At 35.5% G+C, this 15,922-nt stretch overlaps 1 protein-coding gene and 1 long non-coding RNA gene across 8 annotated transcripts in view; one reads left to right on the top strand and one right to left on the bottom strand.

Moving 5' to 3' along the window:
- Window positions 1–15,922, bottom strand: part of MAP3K1 (mitogen-activated protein kinase kinase kinase 1) — a 77,560-nt gene that overhangs the window by 15,616 nt on the left and 46,022 nt on the right. For all 7 annotated transcript variants that reach the window (XR_002522364.1, XR_002522363.1, XR_002522365.1 and 4 more), the window contains 8 exons: window positions 14,021–14,221; window positions 13,501–13,617; window positions 12,983–13,131; window positions 7,135–7,256; window positions 6,411–6,492; window positions 6,116–6,299; window positions 3,813–4,091; window positions 25–146 (listed from right to left, as the gene is read on the bottom strand). Coding sequence is in view for 4 of the 7 variants with exons in the window: in XM_009208442.3 (XP_009206706.1) it covers window positions 25–146; window positions 3,813–4,091; window positions 6,116–6,299; window positions 6,411–6,492; window positions 7,135–7,256; window positions 12,983–13,131; window positions 13,501–13,617; window positions 14,021–14,221 (1,256 nt within the window). In the remaining 3 variants the exon portion in view is untranslated. The remainder of the gene's footprint in view (window positions 1–24; window positions 147–3,812; window positions 4,092–6,115; window positions 6,300–6,410; window positions 6,493–7,134; window positions 7,257–12,982; window positions 13,132–13,500; window positions 13,618–14,020; window positions 14,222–15,922) is intronic.
- Window positions 90–14,965, top strand: LOC116274900. The gene is made up of 3 exons (XR_004183715.1): window positions 90–166; window positions 5,471–5,651; window positions 14,903–14,965. It is a non-coding gene; the product is annotated as an uncharacterized LOC116274900 (long non-coding RNA).

Raw genomic sequence — 15,922 nt, 5'->3', positions numbered from 1 at the left:
AGTGGTTCATCAATGAAGCCTTACCTATTGGCATCTGCACATTTGACTAGGATGGTGTCTACAACTGGCCGGAGAAGTCTCTGAAGTTTGATTCTTTCCGCTAAACTGTGGCAAGGAGTATATACCAGCATGGCTCTCAGTGTTTTCTGAGGAAAAAAATCTGAAGGTCAGTTTATGTACACTTAAAAAGCATCAGAGATAATGGCCTAATTTGAGACAATATGAGCAACAAAATAAGATAGGAATAGATTATAACCCATAGAATAAAGTAAGAATCCCATGCGTCTGTAATGATACAAACAACTAACAAAATAAATGAATGGGGTAGAAAGGAATTTTCTGAACTCTTTTCTCTGCAATTTTTAGAAGTCTGAATTCATTTCAAGACGTAAAGTTAAAAAAAATTATTTTTAAAAAGAAAAAGAACAGGAGCCAACCTGAAAAGGCTCTCAATGGTCAACGCTGGAATAATTAGAGCAACAAAACAAATGATGGTAGTACTGGGTTGCAACCCATAGAACAAAAGGAATACCCAGGAGCCTACACTGATATAAATTAAAAATTGAGTAGGTACATAAACGGAGAAGCTCTACTTTATAGAATAATTCCAATTAATGTAGAAGGAATGAGGAAAACAGAAAATCACCATTAGAACACCATTTTTAAAAAAAATTATACTTTAAGTTCTGGGGCACATGTGCAGAACGTGCAGGTTTGTTATATAGGTATACACATGCCATGGTAGTTTGCTGCATCTATCGTCCCATCATCTACATTAGGTATTTCTTGTAATGCTATCCCGCCCCTAGCCCCTGACCCTCGACAGGTCCTGGTGTGTGGTGCTCCCCTCCCTGTGCCCATGAGAGCACCATTTTTAATGGTGTAGTAATAACTGCTATAGGCAAGATCCACAAATGTTTTTAAAATCAGTGGACAAAATTTTGAGGTGAAATAGGATATTTGCATAATCTCAAAGTAACTCTCACAAGATATCTATGAATATTAATTTTACAGCAGGGAAACTTGGTAGATATTACCTTAACTGACAGCATCACCAATAATAAAAGCCATGGACATATGTACCCACTGACATGATGCAATGAGAAAGGCCTATCACCTCTGTGGCATTCTTGTGAAAAATATGTAACTTCCATCTAATCATGAGAAAACATCAGAGAAACCCAAATTGAGGGACATTCTACAAAATAACTGGCCAGTATACTTTGAAAGTATCTGTCAAGGTCATTAAAAACTAGGAAAGGGTGAGGAACTGTCATGGATGAGAAACATTAAGGGGACATGGTGACTAAATGCACTGTGGGATCCTGGATTGGATCCTGGGACAGAAAAAAGACAACAGCAGAAAAGCTGGTAAAATCTGAATAAAGTCTGCAGTTTAGCTATGAAGGGCACTGTTGGGCAACAGGAGAGATTTCAGTATAAACTTTATAGTACAAAACAGTATTATGATTAATGTTAATGTGCTGACTGTATATGGAAGAACAAATGGAATTATGTATTTGGTTTTAAGAGACACATATTTAAGTATTTGAGGAGAAAGTGTCATGATGCCTGCAAAAAACTCTCAAATGGTTCAGCAAAAAAAAAAAAAAAAAAAAAAAAAATTATACATGGAGAGGGAGGGAGAAGAAAAAAAGGAAGAGACAGAGGAAGGGGACATAAGGGAAAGGGAAAGGGTGAGCTTTAAGAGCAGAAGCCATTTCTGCCTTCATGGAGCCTGGTATCCTTTATACAATCTTTGTGCTCTAAGAACTCATAAGCTAGTTGGGAAACAGTCTTAACTTAAGAAGAAACAACCATGACAGTCAGGCAGTTACACTGCGCACAGAAAGAGTAATACGGCAAAGGCTTTGCAGAAAAGGAACTGGCAAAAAGAGGATTTTATTTAGTCAAGTATGCCTGAAGGTTTGTGTTGGAAAATAGTAAGAAAGCGGCAAAATGTTGGGCCAATTGATGTTTATTCTACAGTATGCTGGTCCCTCCAGATGCTACGTGAAGAAACAGGCTGTAGCAAAATAACTCTGGGAAACAATGCATTCTACCCTTTGATCCTTTAGGTTCACAATGTACACTAGCTTACTGAAGGATCCTAGAAGTCTTTCAGTCAACAGACCTAGTTATCCTTGTGTAATCCAGTGTTCACCAATCTTAACTGAATACAGGATTCTTTCTTCAGGGAACTTTTCACAACCCTGCCAAACTTCCACAGAATATGCTTTAGGAATGTCGTTGAAGAAACAGAAACCTCTAAAGGTTTCTAAACGAGTTGGGGGATAATCAAACTTGTGTTTAAGAAATAATGATAACTATTCATGTTCTTACAATGTGCCAGGCATACAGTTGAAAGTTTCTACATAATCTAATTTCAAATCTAAGAGGTATTTTCATTATTTTATGGGTGAGAAAACTGAAGTTTATTTAAGAGAGGTTAAGTAACCTTCATAAAGTCACCATGCTAGCAAAAGGGAGAACCAGAATTTGAATCCAGGTCTGTCTCTATGATCTTGATCATGTGTTCAGATTGCCTAGGCTAGTCCAACTTTAACCAGCACATTATGCAAGCACTGTGGCTGGAATGATAAATTATGAGATCACTCAATTGTGACTCCAAACCCATGTTCATAACTGTCATGCTGTATTACCTGTCAAGAAGATTCATTAGGCCCAATTGTTAGAGGATGGATTAGAAAAAGACTGAGGTTCCGGGGAAGCCTACAGACTACTCATGAATTTTAAAAACAGACCAGATAAGAATTAAAGTAGTGGTTCTGAATTGGGGGCAGTTTTGACCCCTGGAGACATTTGGCAATGCCTGGAGACATTCTTGGTTGTCATGACTGTGGGCATGACTGGGTGGGGGTGGGTTTGCTCCTGGTATCTAAATGGGTAGAGGCCAGGGATGTTGCCACAGTACACACAGGACAACATTCCTGGCTCTCCCCCAACCCTGCAACAAATAATTATCTAACAAATGTTAATAGTACTGAGGTTGAGAAACCCTATTCTAAAGAGACAGATACTCCTAAATTACCTCCTTGTCACTCTATTCCACTCATGAAAGAACTTTTAACAAGTTAAACTGAAAAAGCAATTCAATGATCTATGTCATGGAACCCTTTTCTTTGAAAAAGCTTTTGAATCTCCACATGACAGTGTTTATTAAAAATCAAAATGTTTATTAAAAACATATCTTCCTTAATATCTGATAAATTTTTTAAAAAATCAGAGTAACATTGATGACTTTGCCATCCCAAAAAGCATTTTTAATTTGGTCATGTATAAGATATCTGCTCAGAAAAACATAAAGATATGAACAGCAAGACACTAAAAAAGTCTTTAAAAATTAGCAAGCTTGTCTAGCTCGTCCTATTTGTTGTTGTTCTGTTTTGATTTGTTTTAGGCTTTAGCAGCCTGAAGCCATGGTGTTTAGTCTGTCTCTAGGGATAAGCGGAAAAGGAGGATGACGAAGGAGCTTTACTGTCCCAACCAGAAACAGAAACTAAGAAATCATAACTGTATTCTCTCCCTCGGATACCCCTGGAAAGTCTTTAAAACAATGAAACTAAACAGTGAAATAGCATATGAGAAACCTTGGACATACATCATAAAACCAGTAAAATTCAAATAAACAGAATAAAAGAAAAATTGTAATTTCCTGGAATTATGGAACAAAAATAAAATTTGGATTTTCCAAAATTAGGTAAAGTAGCTTTATTGTATCTTAAAAACACTACGAACCATCAAAAAACCCCAAACCCATAATGATATGATTATGGAATAAAGCTACTTACTAAAGCAGCAACGTACACTTTGTAGACAGGGTCAGCACAGACCATTGACAGAACGTTGCAGCATGCCTCCACCACATCTCCTGAGATACTCGTCTGGGAAGACCCACTGGCAGCTCCCCCACTCGGGCTGCTTCCACTGCTGCCCCCGGAATTTCCAGTGCTCTCCCCATTTGCCAACAGCAGGGCCCCACTGACATCATGGGAAAGACGCCTGAGGGCCATCTCTCTCACATTCCAGTTTCTAGAAAATAAGCAGCCAACGAGTTCCATTCCAAATACCTGGATCAAACACACACAATGAATTCAATGTAAAGAAAAGCTTACGGACCCAGAGTATTTTGAGTTTAGCATCATTTTTGATTACTACATAAAAACTGGGCATTTCTTAAATCTTCATCATCCTTCAGAACTTCAAATATATCCAGCCACTTAAACATCATAAGGAAGAATTTTATACTCAGGTTTAACTGGTAATTATCCAAAGTCATTAATATTTATTAGTTCAGGTAAAATTAATAATAAACTCCATTAAATCATTAGATGGCTATACATACATCCTATGCCTCTACTGTCCCCCATGCTTACCAAAACGCCCAAAAAAAGGGAAAACCTCAACTCTGTATTCATATTAAGGTAGTTTAAAGAGAAAAACTGGAGCAAGATTAAGAAAAGAAAAAAAAAAAGATCAAAAAAGGCACCAGGAGAAGGTTTCAAGAGATACAGAGTATTTCTCTTACAGACAAGAGCAGTAAGTAAAACACATTTAATTAGTTTTTGTCTGTACAAAAAGGTTTAAAAAACTAGACAAAACAGGTAGGACTGTAAAACGAACGGAGTGGACAAATCAAACTGAAGAAAAAATGCTTGTGTTCCAGTAAGCAAAGGAAAACGGTAGACACAGAGTTATAGTACATGCCGTTACCGTCGTCAATCCCATGCTCCAGAAGCCAGAGTCCCTACAGTGAGGAAAGCGTGAAGGGTCTTTCCCTTCACGCTTTATGGGCCAATTAGCTAAAAGCAAGCTTAATACCTAAGATAATTCATCATGTGAAAAATGTCTAAATATTAAAGATGAATAAACACAACTTTTGGAAAAATGGATCATGACATATTTATTTACATGTGTTTTGTTATAAAAGGATATTATGGGAGAATGAACCAACTAGAATATAGTGAGCTTCTGGTACTGTTAAGTAGTGTACCACTACCTATGTTTTAATTGTCTTACCTAATATGCTTAATAAAAAGCTAGGAATATAGAGCCTAGTCTGACCTAAAGCTTAGGCAAAACAAACTAGACCATATCCTTGAAAGAATGAAATCTAACAGCTCAGAATCAACTTGAGAGTTCTTTGATGGGTCATGAAAGGGCAGGTGAGGACCTATGTTCATTAATATTTCATTAAATTTCATTAATGGACTAGATACAAGAATATGTGTTTAATATTTTTGCAGATTTTATTAGATTCATAAATGGGTTGCTAATATGCTAAGAGAATTCCAAAGGTGCAGGACTGTAATGGTCACAAAAGAAAAATGAAACAAATCCTAATGATATATAAGCTCAATGTGTTAATACATCTGTTCACAAATTTAATTCAACAGAATTTAACAGATTACTGAAAATAACTATTTTACTTCATTATTGTCTGGTACAGACCTGACTGGTTTTAGATCCTACATTTAAAAAATAATAGACTAAGCATTCAACAACCAAGAAAATCATTACAAACCAACTGACAAAAAAGCCCTACTTACTGAGGATGAAAAAGCATTCAATCAGAAGAGATGGTAAAGGGATGGAAAACCGTTCTTACAAATCAAAATGATGAACTCAAGGTAACTATCACATATTTTTTCTTATTCATCTGCTCTGCAATTATTAAGCACCCACTGTATGCCATTAGGATATGAAAGGAGAAATTAATTTTAAATGGCAGCAAATAAGAAACATGATAAAAATTCTTGGCAGGAATGGGGATTAAACATTGGGAAAAGTTAGCACTGAAGGGTTCTGGTTTCTATCCTTCTATCCTTGAATAACCCTGTATATCTGTTAGTTCAGGAAAAGATGTTTCTAGATACGTGAAGCGAAACCACAAGGAAGTTTTGAAGTTGAAGCTGTATAAAAAGCAGTATAGTATTAATACCAAAAGTAACATTAAAATTTCCAAAGGAATAAACGCCATGATGAAGGCAAGCAAAAGTATTTTTTAAATTATAAACAACTGAGGGAAGGAGACAAATACATTAACTGATCTATAAATATTTCTTTGAGAAATGAAAAACAAAGAACTACTTACCTGAATCCATGGCTCAGCTAAATCTTTGTAAGCAGGAGGGATTTGCTGAGTTCCATAATGAGTAAGGTTAAAATTGCTCTCTTGATTCCTTCTTTGTGATCCAGCCAAAGGCTGCTGCGGTACGGTTTGCTGCTGTGCAGCTCTGAGGGAAGAAGGGGAATCCACAGGACTTGACAATTCGTGGCTAAAATGAAAAATAACAAAACTTGCTTTAAAAAAATTAACAGATTTAAACCACACTTTGAGAAATTAAAAAAAATTAAACATATACATATCATTATTTCAAAATTATTACCTGTAGAAATCATGAGACCTCCACTTAGATCTACAAAGGGGACATATTAAAGGTTCTCTATTTCTTCTACACTCTTCTGCCCCTGAAAAATTACAGAAACAAAATCTTACAAAAATGTAAATACTTAACATTATTTATATTTCATAACTGTTTATAATAATTAGTTTACAGGATTTATATAGAAGGAACCTCAAAAATAATCTAAACATTTATCTGAAAGCAAGTACACACAGCAGGTTAAATGATTTTGATTTGCAAATGCTATTTTATTCATTCTGATAATGTTACTATTAACATTAATAGTTAGTATTACTATTTTTCCAAGGTTAATATTACTATTTTTCCAAACGTTCTGCCCTGTTTGACTACCAGGTAAAGTCCTTCCAAACCTTACTTTGATGCTAGCCTTTCTGTAATGCCTGCCCAGGTCTTCTTCCACCTCCTTCCCTTCATGTATACCTTCCAGATTGAAACTGTTTCTAATTCTATGCACTTCTTCCATTACCACCTATGTCACACTTTATTGCGTTTCTTTGCTCACATAGGTCATCTCCTAAAGATCCTACATTCCCACTTGCTGAAAACTCTTCACAGAGGACTTAGATATACTGTTTTTATTCTCTCACCAATCTCCCTTCAAGCCATGTTACACTCTTAAATAAAACATAGTTAGCTCAGAGAGCAACTGTGCTGAATAAGCATAGAGAGAAAAAGAGCCACATACAAATTGACATGCAGTGGTGGTGCAGCTTGTTCCTGCAGCCGTCTTCACACACTGTAAGACTTTCTTCATCAAGCATGCCCAATAAGCAAATAGGACACATCTGCTCCTCTTCATCCTTTATACTATAGAAAGGGGGAAGAAAAAGTATTAAACATAAAAGAATATAAAGCAGAACTGATATGCTAAAAACACTTTCTGCTTGCTTAGAATATAAATACAGTAGAAATTCTTGTTTAAGAGCATCTTATATACTAAGAGATACATATTTATGCTATTAATATACAGTAATTTAAAATCAGATTAACACACCAGTACTTATAGACTGTAGGTGTGAGTTAACTTTCTTTGTGATGAAAACAATACAGACTGTAATCTTAGAAAGAACATTTGTATCTCCCAAATTCTGCTACTGTAGCTTTTGAATAAACCAACAGGTTTGAGTACGTACAAAAATATACTACATGGTACTAGTTTCAAGATTTTAAGTGCTGGCGGACCTTAGAGCTCAAAGATTCCACATCCTAAATTTAAATGCCTATTTCAGAAATTTCTGGTGGCAGTATGAACTGGTCCAACTTTCCTAGAAATGAATCTAGGAACACGTCACATTTTAAGGGTACACAATCTTTCACCTAGACTTCTAGGAATGTATCGTAAGAAAATAAAAAGACAAATATATAGAAATATATGTATGAAAATGTCCACTGCAGTATTATTTAGAATAACGAAAAGAAATCAAAACAACCAAATGAATGCCAAAAGGAGGTTAAACAAATTACAGCAAACCCAGGCACCTTGAAGCCTTTAAAAAGGAACAGAGAGATCCATAAATGAGGTCAAAATAAAACTACCATGTATAGAATGATTCCATTTATGGCAAAATTGCAGCACAATGGGTAATTATATTGCATATACTTGATTATCTCTAATATACAAAGTATTTTTAAAAATCAGTAAGAAAAATACTAATAGTAAAATGGACAAAGGAAATAAAAAGGCAATTGGAATAAATAATAGATTGGTAACATCTAGCCCCCATAATGGCATAGAAAACCAGGTTCTCATATCTGGTAGAAGTAAAAACTAAAATCTACGGAAGGAAATTTTGTTAGTATTTCTTAAAATACTACATGCATATATTCATGACCTAAAAATCCTATTTCCTAGGATGCTATCCCTACATATTTTAAGTACGTAAACAAACAACTGGAGGTGTACTTAATGTACATTAATTAAGGCAATGGCTAAATAAATTATGGTGTACCAACAGAACCTTATACAGCCATGAAAAGAGAAAAGTATGTAATCTGGTAATGACGTGGAAAAATATTCTTTATATATAAAGTAAAAGCAAACGAAAATTGCACACCAGAATATATGGCATGACTTTGTTTAAAAACAGTAAGACAGCTGAGAGAAATATGGATGGGGGAACGTGCATGCATCTGTTTGTCGGCCGAAGTACGGAGTGTGCAAAGAAGAGTTTCACTCCTTGATTTATGTAATTTTTAAAAGTTGTATTAAATAGTTAACAGTAGTTATTTTGTGTGCACCCAGGCTAGAGAAAGAGGACTTTAGTTCTCTATTTCATAAATGTTTTTAATTAAATCTTCATGATGTGAGGGATGACTTTTAAAAATCAATAGCCGTATTTCCATTATAAAATAAAGACAAGGCTCTGGGATGTTAAATAAGTTGCCTCAAATCAAAATCAGTTTGTGGCAGATCTATCACTACACTTTTATCTGAGAAGAACATGCCATAAACTTACAACGTCTAAATTTTAGAGTCTGCTAAGCTAGGCCCAATATTGCACTTCTACTATCTTCAACTATTAGGTTGGTGCAAAAGTAATTGCGGTTTTGGCCATTACTTCTAATTTTTTGAATCCTAATTTTGCCATTAGAAGTAATGGCAAAAACGGCAATTACTTTTCCCTGAAAAAACAGATCTGAGTAACTAGCAGCAAAATAACCAGTTCCCCAAATGCACAAAAAGCTTTCCAAAAAAGCTAATCAAACAAGTCAGCAAAGTCATCATGGGTGATTCCTGAGATGAAGGCACACTTACTAGTCTCTCCCTCCTGATGTACCTGCCCCCTCTCTTTTCCTAATTGTAGAGCTACTTAGGATGCGGAAAAACTGTCAGAATATGCATGCATTAGTAATGAAGAATTAAGAGTAGCATTACAGAAATGATGTATACAACTATCTATAATAAAAATATTCATGGCAAAAATAATCCAAGGTCAACTAACTCTTCATATAATTACACCAAAATTAAGCTTATTCATAAGAGGAAAATAAAGTTTCAAAATTTAGTCAAATCACAAGTGCAACTTACTAAATACTTCTCTGACAACAAAAAGAATACCATTCTGGGGTATTTCCTGTCCATCTTTTTTCCAAGTACATATTTTGTAAGCATTGTTCAGATCATTTATGTATATATATATATGCACTATTTCATATTTAAAAAATTTTTATTATAAAATTGCACTTCAACTCTTCATATACATAATTCTTTCTTTTTTTTTTGTTGTGGCAACATATGCATAACATAAAATCTACCATCTTAACCATTTGTAAGTGTACAGGTCAGTGGTATTAAATGCCTTCATGCTGTGCAACCATCACCACTATGTGTCTCCAGTATTCATCTTGTAAAACTGAAACCCTATACCCATTAAACACGATTCTTCACGATCTCCTTCCTCCAGCCTCTGGCAACCACCATTCTATGTTTTTTCTGAGACAGGATCTTGCTCTGTCTCCCAGACTGTAGTACAGCGGCACAAGTATAGCTCGCTGCAGTCTCGAACTCCGGGGCTCAAGAGATCCCCCTGCCTCAGCCTCCTGAGTAGCTGGGACCACAGGTGCATGCCACCCATGCCTGGCTAATTTTTCTTTTCTTTTCTCCCTTTTTTTTTTTTTGGTAGAGACAGGGTCACACTATGTTGCCCAGGCTAGTCAGGAACTCCTGGGATCAAGTAATCCTCCCACCTAGGGTCACTCTACTTTCTGTCTCTATGGTTTTGACTAAGTATCTCATGTAAGTGAAATTATACAGTATTTGTCTTTTTGTGACTGGCTTATTTTGCTTAGCATAATGTCCTAAAGGTTCATCCATGTTGTAGCATACTTCCTTCCTTTGTAAAGCTGAGTAATATTCCACTATGTGTATATCCCACATTATCCATTCATCCATTGATGGACACTTGGGTTGCTTCCACCACATAATTTTTAATGCTGCCATAATTTTCCACTGACTAGAAAGATCCTGTTTTAAGTATCCATTAATGTTGGACATATAAGCTGTTTCCATATTTTTACATTTTAAGAAACCATTACAAACATCTTTGTACACATTTTTTTTGACATTTCAGATTTTTTTTAGCATAGTTTTTTCTGAAGCAAAATTACATGAGTATAGAGCAGGGAGTAACAAACTTATAAGGAAAACAAATTAGCCTGTGGACTACTTGTGTAAATACAGTTTTACTGAACATAGCCATCCCCATTTATTTATATAACGTCTTCGGCTATTTTCAGACTATAAGGGCAGAGCTGAGTAGTTTTTAAACTAATACTTAAAAAATATTTAAATTTAAAATACTATTAAAAAAATATTTAAAGTTTAAAAAAAGTTACCTACAATAACCCCTCCTATAAATAACCAGTGAAGTTCTTATTCTTCCGATTTTTACATACCTGTAATACCTTTCCTATATAAAACTGGGTTCATGCATAATATATTATTATAACCTAGATTTGGTTTTACTTATTGACATTTTCCCAGGTCATTCAATGTTCTCCAAAAGCATAATTTTAATGCCTACATGACATTCGTAACATGGGCATACACTAATTTAATCATTCAATTGCTACTGGATATTTAAATTGTTTCTAATTTTTCACCATAATACTACGAGAAACAGTCATATATGATATATGTAAGGCTTGTGCATTTCTCAGATTAAACTTTTACTTAAGAAGAACATTTACTGGATCAATGAAATGTTTTTAAAAGCCATATTACTTTTTTTCTTCAAAGGTTACACTGCTTTATATACAATCAAGCACATCCTTACAATAACTAAATGACATCATTTAAAAAGTCTTCCATTATTTCAGTAAAAACTGGTATCTTTTTTTAAAAAATGAACATTTCTTTAGTTATCAGGTTGAATGAACAGTTTTTGTGTTTCTTAGCCCCTTAGAATTCTTTTTTGGTGCATATTCTCTTTATGCCCTTCATTTTCAATTGAATTTTAAATTTGTTTATCCTAATTGTTTTATTATTGTTTGTGGCATACCATTTAAAATCGTATGTAATCAGATCTCCAGATACGCTTCCTCTGTATTTTCTTTTTATTGATTTTAGATACAAAAATAGTGGTTACACGAAACAAAAATCTACCCATCTACATAGTACAATCTCAGTAATCAAGATAACTTTTGTGGCTCCCCCCCACGGATATGTGAATCCAAATAATTTTTTTTTTTTAACCTCAGAGAGAAACTTTCTATTTTAACTTTGGCTACTTGGTTTTAAGCATCTGTTATTTTTCCCCACAATAAAAAGTTACAGAAATGTCACTCGAAAGGAAAAAGGAGCTGGGTGTGGTGGCTCACACCTGTCATCCCAGCACTTTGGGACGCTGAGGTGGGAGGAATGCTTGGGGCTAGGAGTTCAGCAGGCTGGAGAAATACAGCTAATTTTTTTCATTTTATTTAGAAGAGATGAGGGGTAAAACAAAGATACCCAGGTTCTGGTTATACCTTTCCTCAAATGAACTGCATAACCTCCTGGCTTCACTTACCGCTGTCACTGAACCATGCCAACTAGAAAATCTTCAATGTCCAAAAACTCCTAAAACTCTAGGATTCTAAAATTATTTCATTTAATCAAAATTAAGAAAATCCAAACATTTACTTTTTCCACAGATGAAGAAAACCTCTCTTCTCTTCACTGCACTCTTGTTGCGACCCTGTCACTTTTTCATTCTTCATTAATTTTGAGGTAGTTACAATACTTAACAGATTGATAGGATAAAGACAGGATTTAACCGCTCAGAACAGTGCTTCTCAAACTGGGCACTTCGGGAATAACACAGAAGGTGCCCTGGTAAGAGAAGCAGCACTTCCTTTGTGGAGTAATTTTTAAAAATCTAATTTTTACACTAAAACCAATAAAGCGATATACAGAACAGAAACAAGATTCACATGAATACTGCAGTTTTTAGCACAAAATGTCTATATACACACACACTCACATGACCTTTAACAACATATATATATACACACACACATACACACACCCACATATTTTTTAAGAAACAGGGTCTTGTTCTGTCACCTAGGCTGGAGTGCAGTAGTGCAATCATAGGTCACCGGAGCCTTGAACTCCTGGGTTCAAGCGATCCTCCTGCCTTGGCCTCTTGAATAATTGGGACTACAGGTATCACCACTCCCAGCTAATTATTTCACTTCTGTAGAGACAAGGTATCCCTATGTTGCCCAGACTGTAATTGGGACTACAGGTATCACCACTCCCAGCTAATTATTTTACTTCTGTAGAGACAGGGTATCCCTATGTTGCCCAGGCTGGTCTTGAACTCCTGGGCTCAAGCGATCCTTCTGCCTCAGTCTCCCAACATGCTGGGATTATAGGCACAAGCCACCATGCCCAGAGAACCTTTAATATCTTCACCCTTGATTTTAACTTGAAAGCCAAGATTCAATAATTAAATCATTTTAGAGCAACTTAACAAGTAGATATAAAAAATTACCCCTAAAATTAAAAGTAACACTGGATTAATGCTTTGAAATCCTTAAAAAGTACTAACCTGTTTTCTGAACTAGATGTAGAAGTACTAGATGATGACAATGTATGAGAATTTGACATGCGTGAAACAAACTTCTGGATGGTGTTACGAGATGGAGCTTTGATCCTTGAGCTACGCCTACTGTGATATTTCTGGAACAAACTCTCAACCTAACATTGGAAAAAGACAGTAACAGTGATATTTGTGCCATAATTATACATATGAAGAGTTCTAGAGACTGAGCTATTTATCTTTTATTTGCATGTTTTTCCTAAAGTTGATTTAAGAGCTTCAAAAATAAAAACACATTATAGTTTACTAAGGACAACATTCATACGGCAGGTCAGTGTTGTTTTTTTCAAGCTAGAAGAAAAAGTTTAGTAAATATCTCATGAGAACTATTTATAAGCATCAACTAATTCTTACATACCTTCACACCTTTCAAAAGGTCACTGCGTAAACTTAAAGAAGGAGAAATTTTAAGAATATATCATAAGAATATGCTGACAATTTTACTCTAAGCATTTATTAAAAACTACCTCAAAATTCTTTAAAGTTTTTCTCCACAACATTGGGTCTGAAGGTTCTAGTTGAAACACCCGGAGCATTACAAACAGCAGATGAATACAGAATGTTCCACGTCCACAGCTGCAGTTCTGAAGAGTTAAAAAGAAAACCTATAGGTTAATACATCCGTGGTTCATTAGAACTTCTAAATTCATCACTTTATAATATTTCCAACTTTTTATACTAAAGTTTCTATTAATTCATATTCTTCATTATCTTTGTATATAAGAAAAATCTACAACTATTTCCATGATTTAATCTCTCATTTCCATTGAATTTATTAAATAGATCAAATTTCTATTCTATGGTATATTAAGATAGTAAAAACCTCATAAATACATTAAAGAAAAATATTAGCCTAAAATACATTTTAAGTTTACTTTTGTCTACTAAAGGGAATTAAGTGATCCAAATTTAAGAACATTATAGTATATAAATTTGAGGTAGTACCATATACTACAACTAATAAAATAAAATGGTGACAAATCCTACCTGAGGCCCAATAAACACCCGGTATTTATTGTCTGGGCTGTCTCCTCCAATCAGGAAAGAGTTGGGCCCTATCTGCTGCAGTAAGTACAGTCTGGCCCGCATCACTTTGTTAACACGGCGATTTGTTTCCTCAGGGCTATATGGTGAGAAGCCATCTGGTGAAGGGGCTCTTCGGGGTGGTGTGATTCTGCCACTCTGAAACTTCACAACATTTTTTTTTTTTATTAGGTATGTTTCTCATTTCTTAATTAAGAAACTATTATCCAGCTGGGCGTGGTGGCTCATGCCTGTAATCCCAGCACTTTGGGAGGCCGAGGCAGGCGGATCACGAGGTCAGGAGATTCAGATCATCCTGGCTAACACAGTGAAACCCGTTTCTACTAAAAATACAAAAAATCAGCCGGGTGTGATGGCACACGCCTGTAATCCCAGCTACTCGGGAGGCTGAGGCAGGAGAATCACTTGAACATTTATTACCCTTAATTATTTAATTAGGTATCCAAAAAAACTGGAATTTCCACTGGACATTGATGTAAAGACCAAGTCCTAAGAAAATTAGTACAGTGAGAGTGTTATATATTACCCTCACCATAGGAGAGTTTTTGTCAGCTTCCACAAATTTGTTTTTATTAAGAGTCTGCAGAGTGTATGTTGGGAGGCATTCCACGGCAGCGTTTGTAAATTTCCAGTTAAAGAAGATTAATAAAGCCTTCAATAGATCCCAGAAAGCTGGATGTTTAATTTTTACTACTAGACACAGCATTCTGCCTGCTTATGATATATACTTTTTATGCTTTTTGTTTTGGTTCATATTAGATGTTTCAAAGAACTCAAATGTTTATAGAATAATTTATAAAATTACCACATAGTTGTCTCTCTCAGCCAGATATTTATCAACATTTATGGGGATGACCGAGATTTTAAAAGTCTTCATGCTAGGATGAAGAGATGCCAACAGCCTCCCAAGTGTTCTAGTATCCCAGCTGAAGCAACAGGCATGTGAGTGAAGAAGCTGAGCCTGCTGAGCCCTGCCCAATCTGCAGATTCATGAGCTAATAACTGATTAGTTTTAAGTTAAAAAAAATTAGTAACTAATTTAAAGGTGTTTTAACATATAGCCAACAACCACTGTTGGGCATCAGGTTTTACTATAAAATGTTTTTGCTTTAAATGTATTTTTTAATGAACTGATGTACCTTAATAACTCCAGATCTTAACAAAAACCCAAATTCCTCTTGTGGTCACTATCTCAACCATTTTTCCAATCAATCATTTGTTCTTCAAAGTTAGAAAGTGAGTCTTTTTTATTTTATTTTATTTTATTTTGAGACGAAGTCTCACTCTGTCACCCAGGCTGGGGTACAGTGGCGCCATCTCAGCTCACTGCAAGCTCCACCTCCTAGGTTCATGCCATTCTCCTGCCTCAGCCTCTGAAGTAGCTGGGACTACAGGCGGCCGCCACCATGCCCGGCTAACTGTTTTGTATTTTTTAGTGGAGACAGGAGTCTTAACATGCATTTCCACCACTAGAAGTCTCTCTCTCACATGAATTTACCACCTATCTTTTTGCAAATTTCTTTGATGTTTAGCTTAATATAGAAGACAGCTAAGATTTTCATAGCTGCTTCTGCATTCAATCTGCTATGATATGATGTTTTGATTAAAGTATATGAAAGGAAATTTGGCCTCACACAGATACGCAGATGTAAAAGGAAGGAGTATTTTAATAGCTTTTTTTTTTTTTTTTTTTTTTTTGGAGTCTCACTCTGTCGCCCAGGCTGAAGAGCAGTGGTGTGATCTCGGCTCAATGCAACTTCTGCCTCCCGGGTTCAAGCAATTCTCTCTGCCTCAGCCTCTAAGTAGCTGAGATTACAGGTGCCTGCCACCACGCCTGGCTAATTT

Source organism: Papio anubis, chromosome 5 (assembly GCF_008728515.1).
Source record: "Papio anubis isolate 15944 chromosome 5, Panubis1.0, whole genome shotgun sequence".
NCBI lineage: Eukaryota > Metazoa > Chordata > Mammalia > Primates > Cercopithecidae > Papio > Papio anubis.
This window is presented reverse-complemented; position numbering and strand designations above follow the sequence as displayed.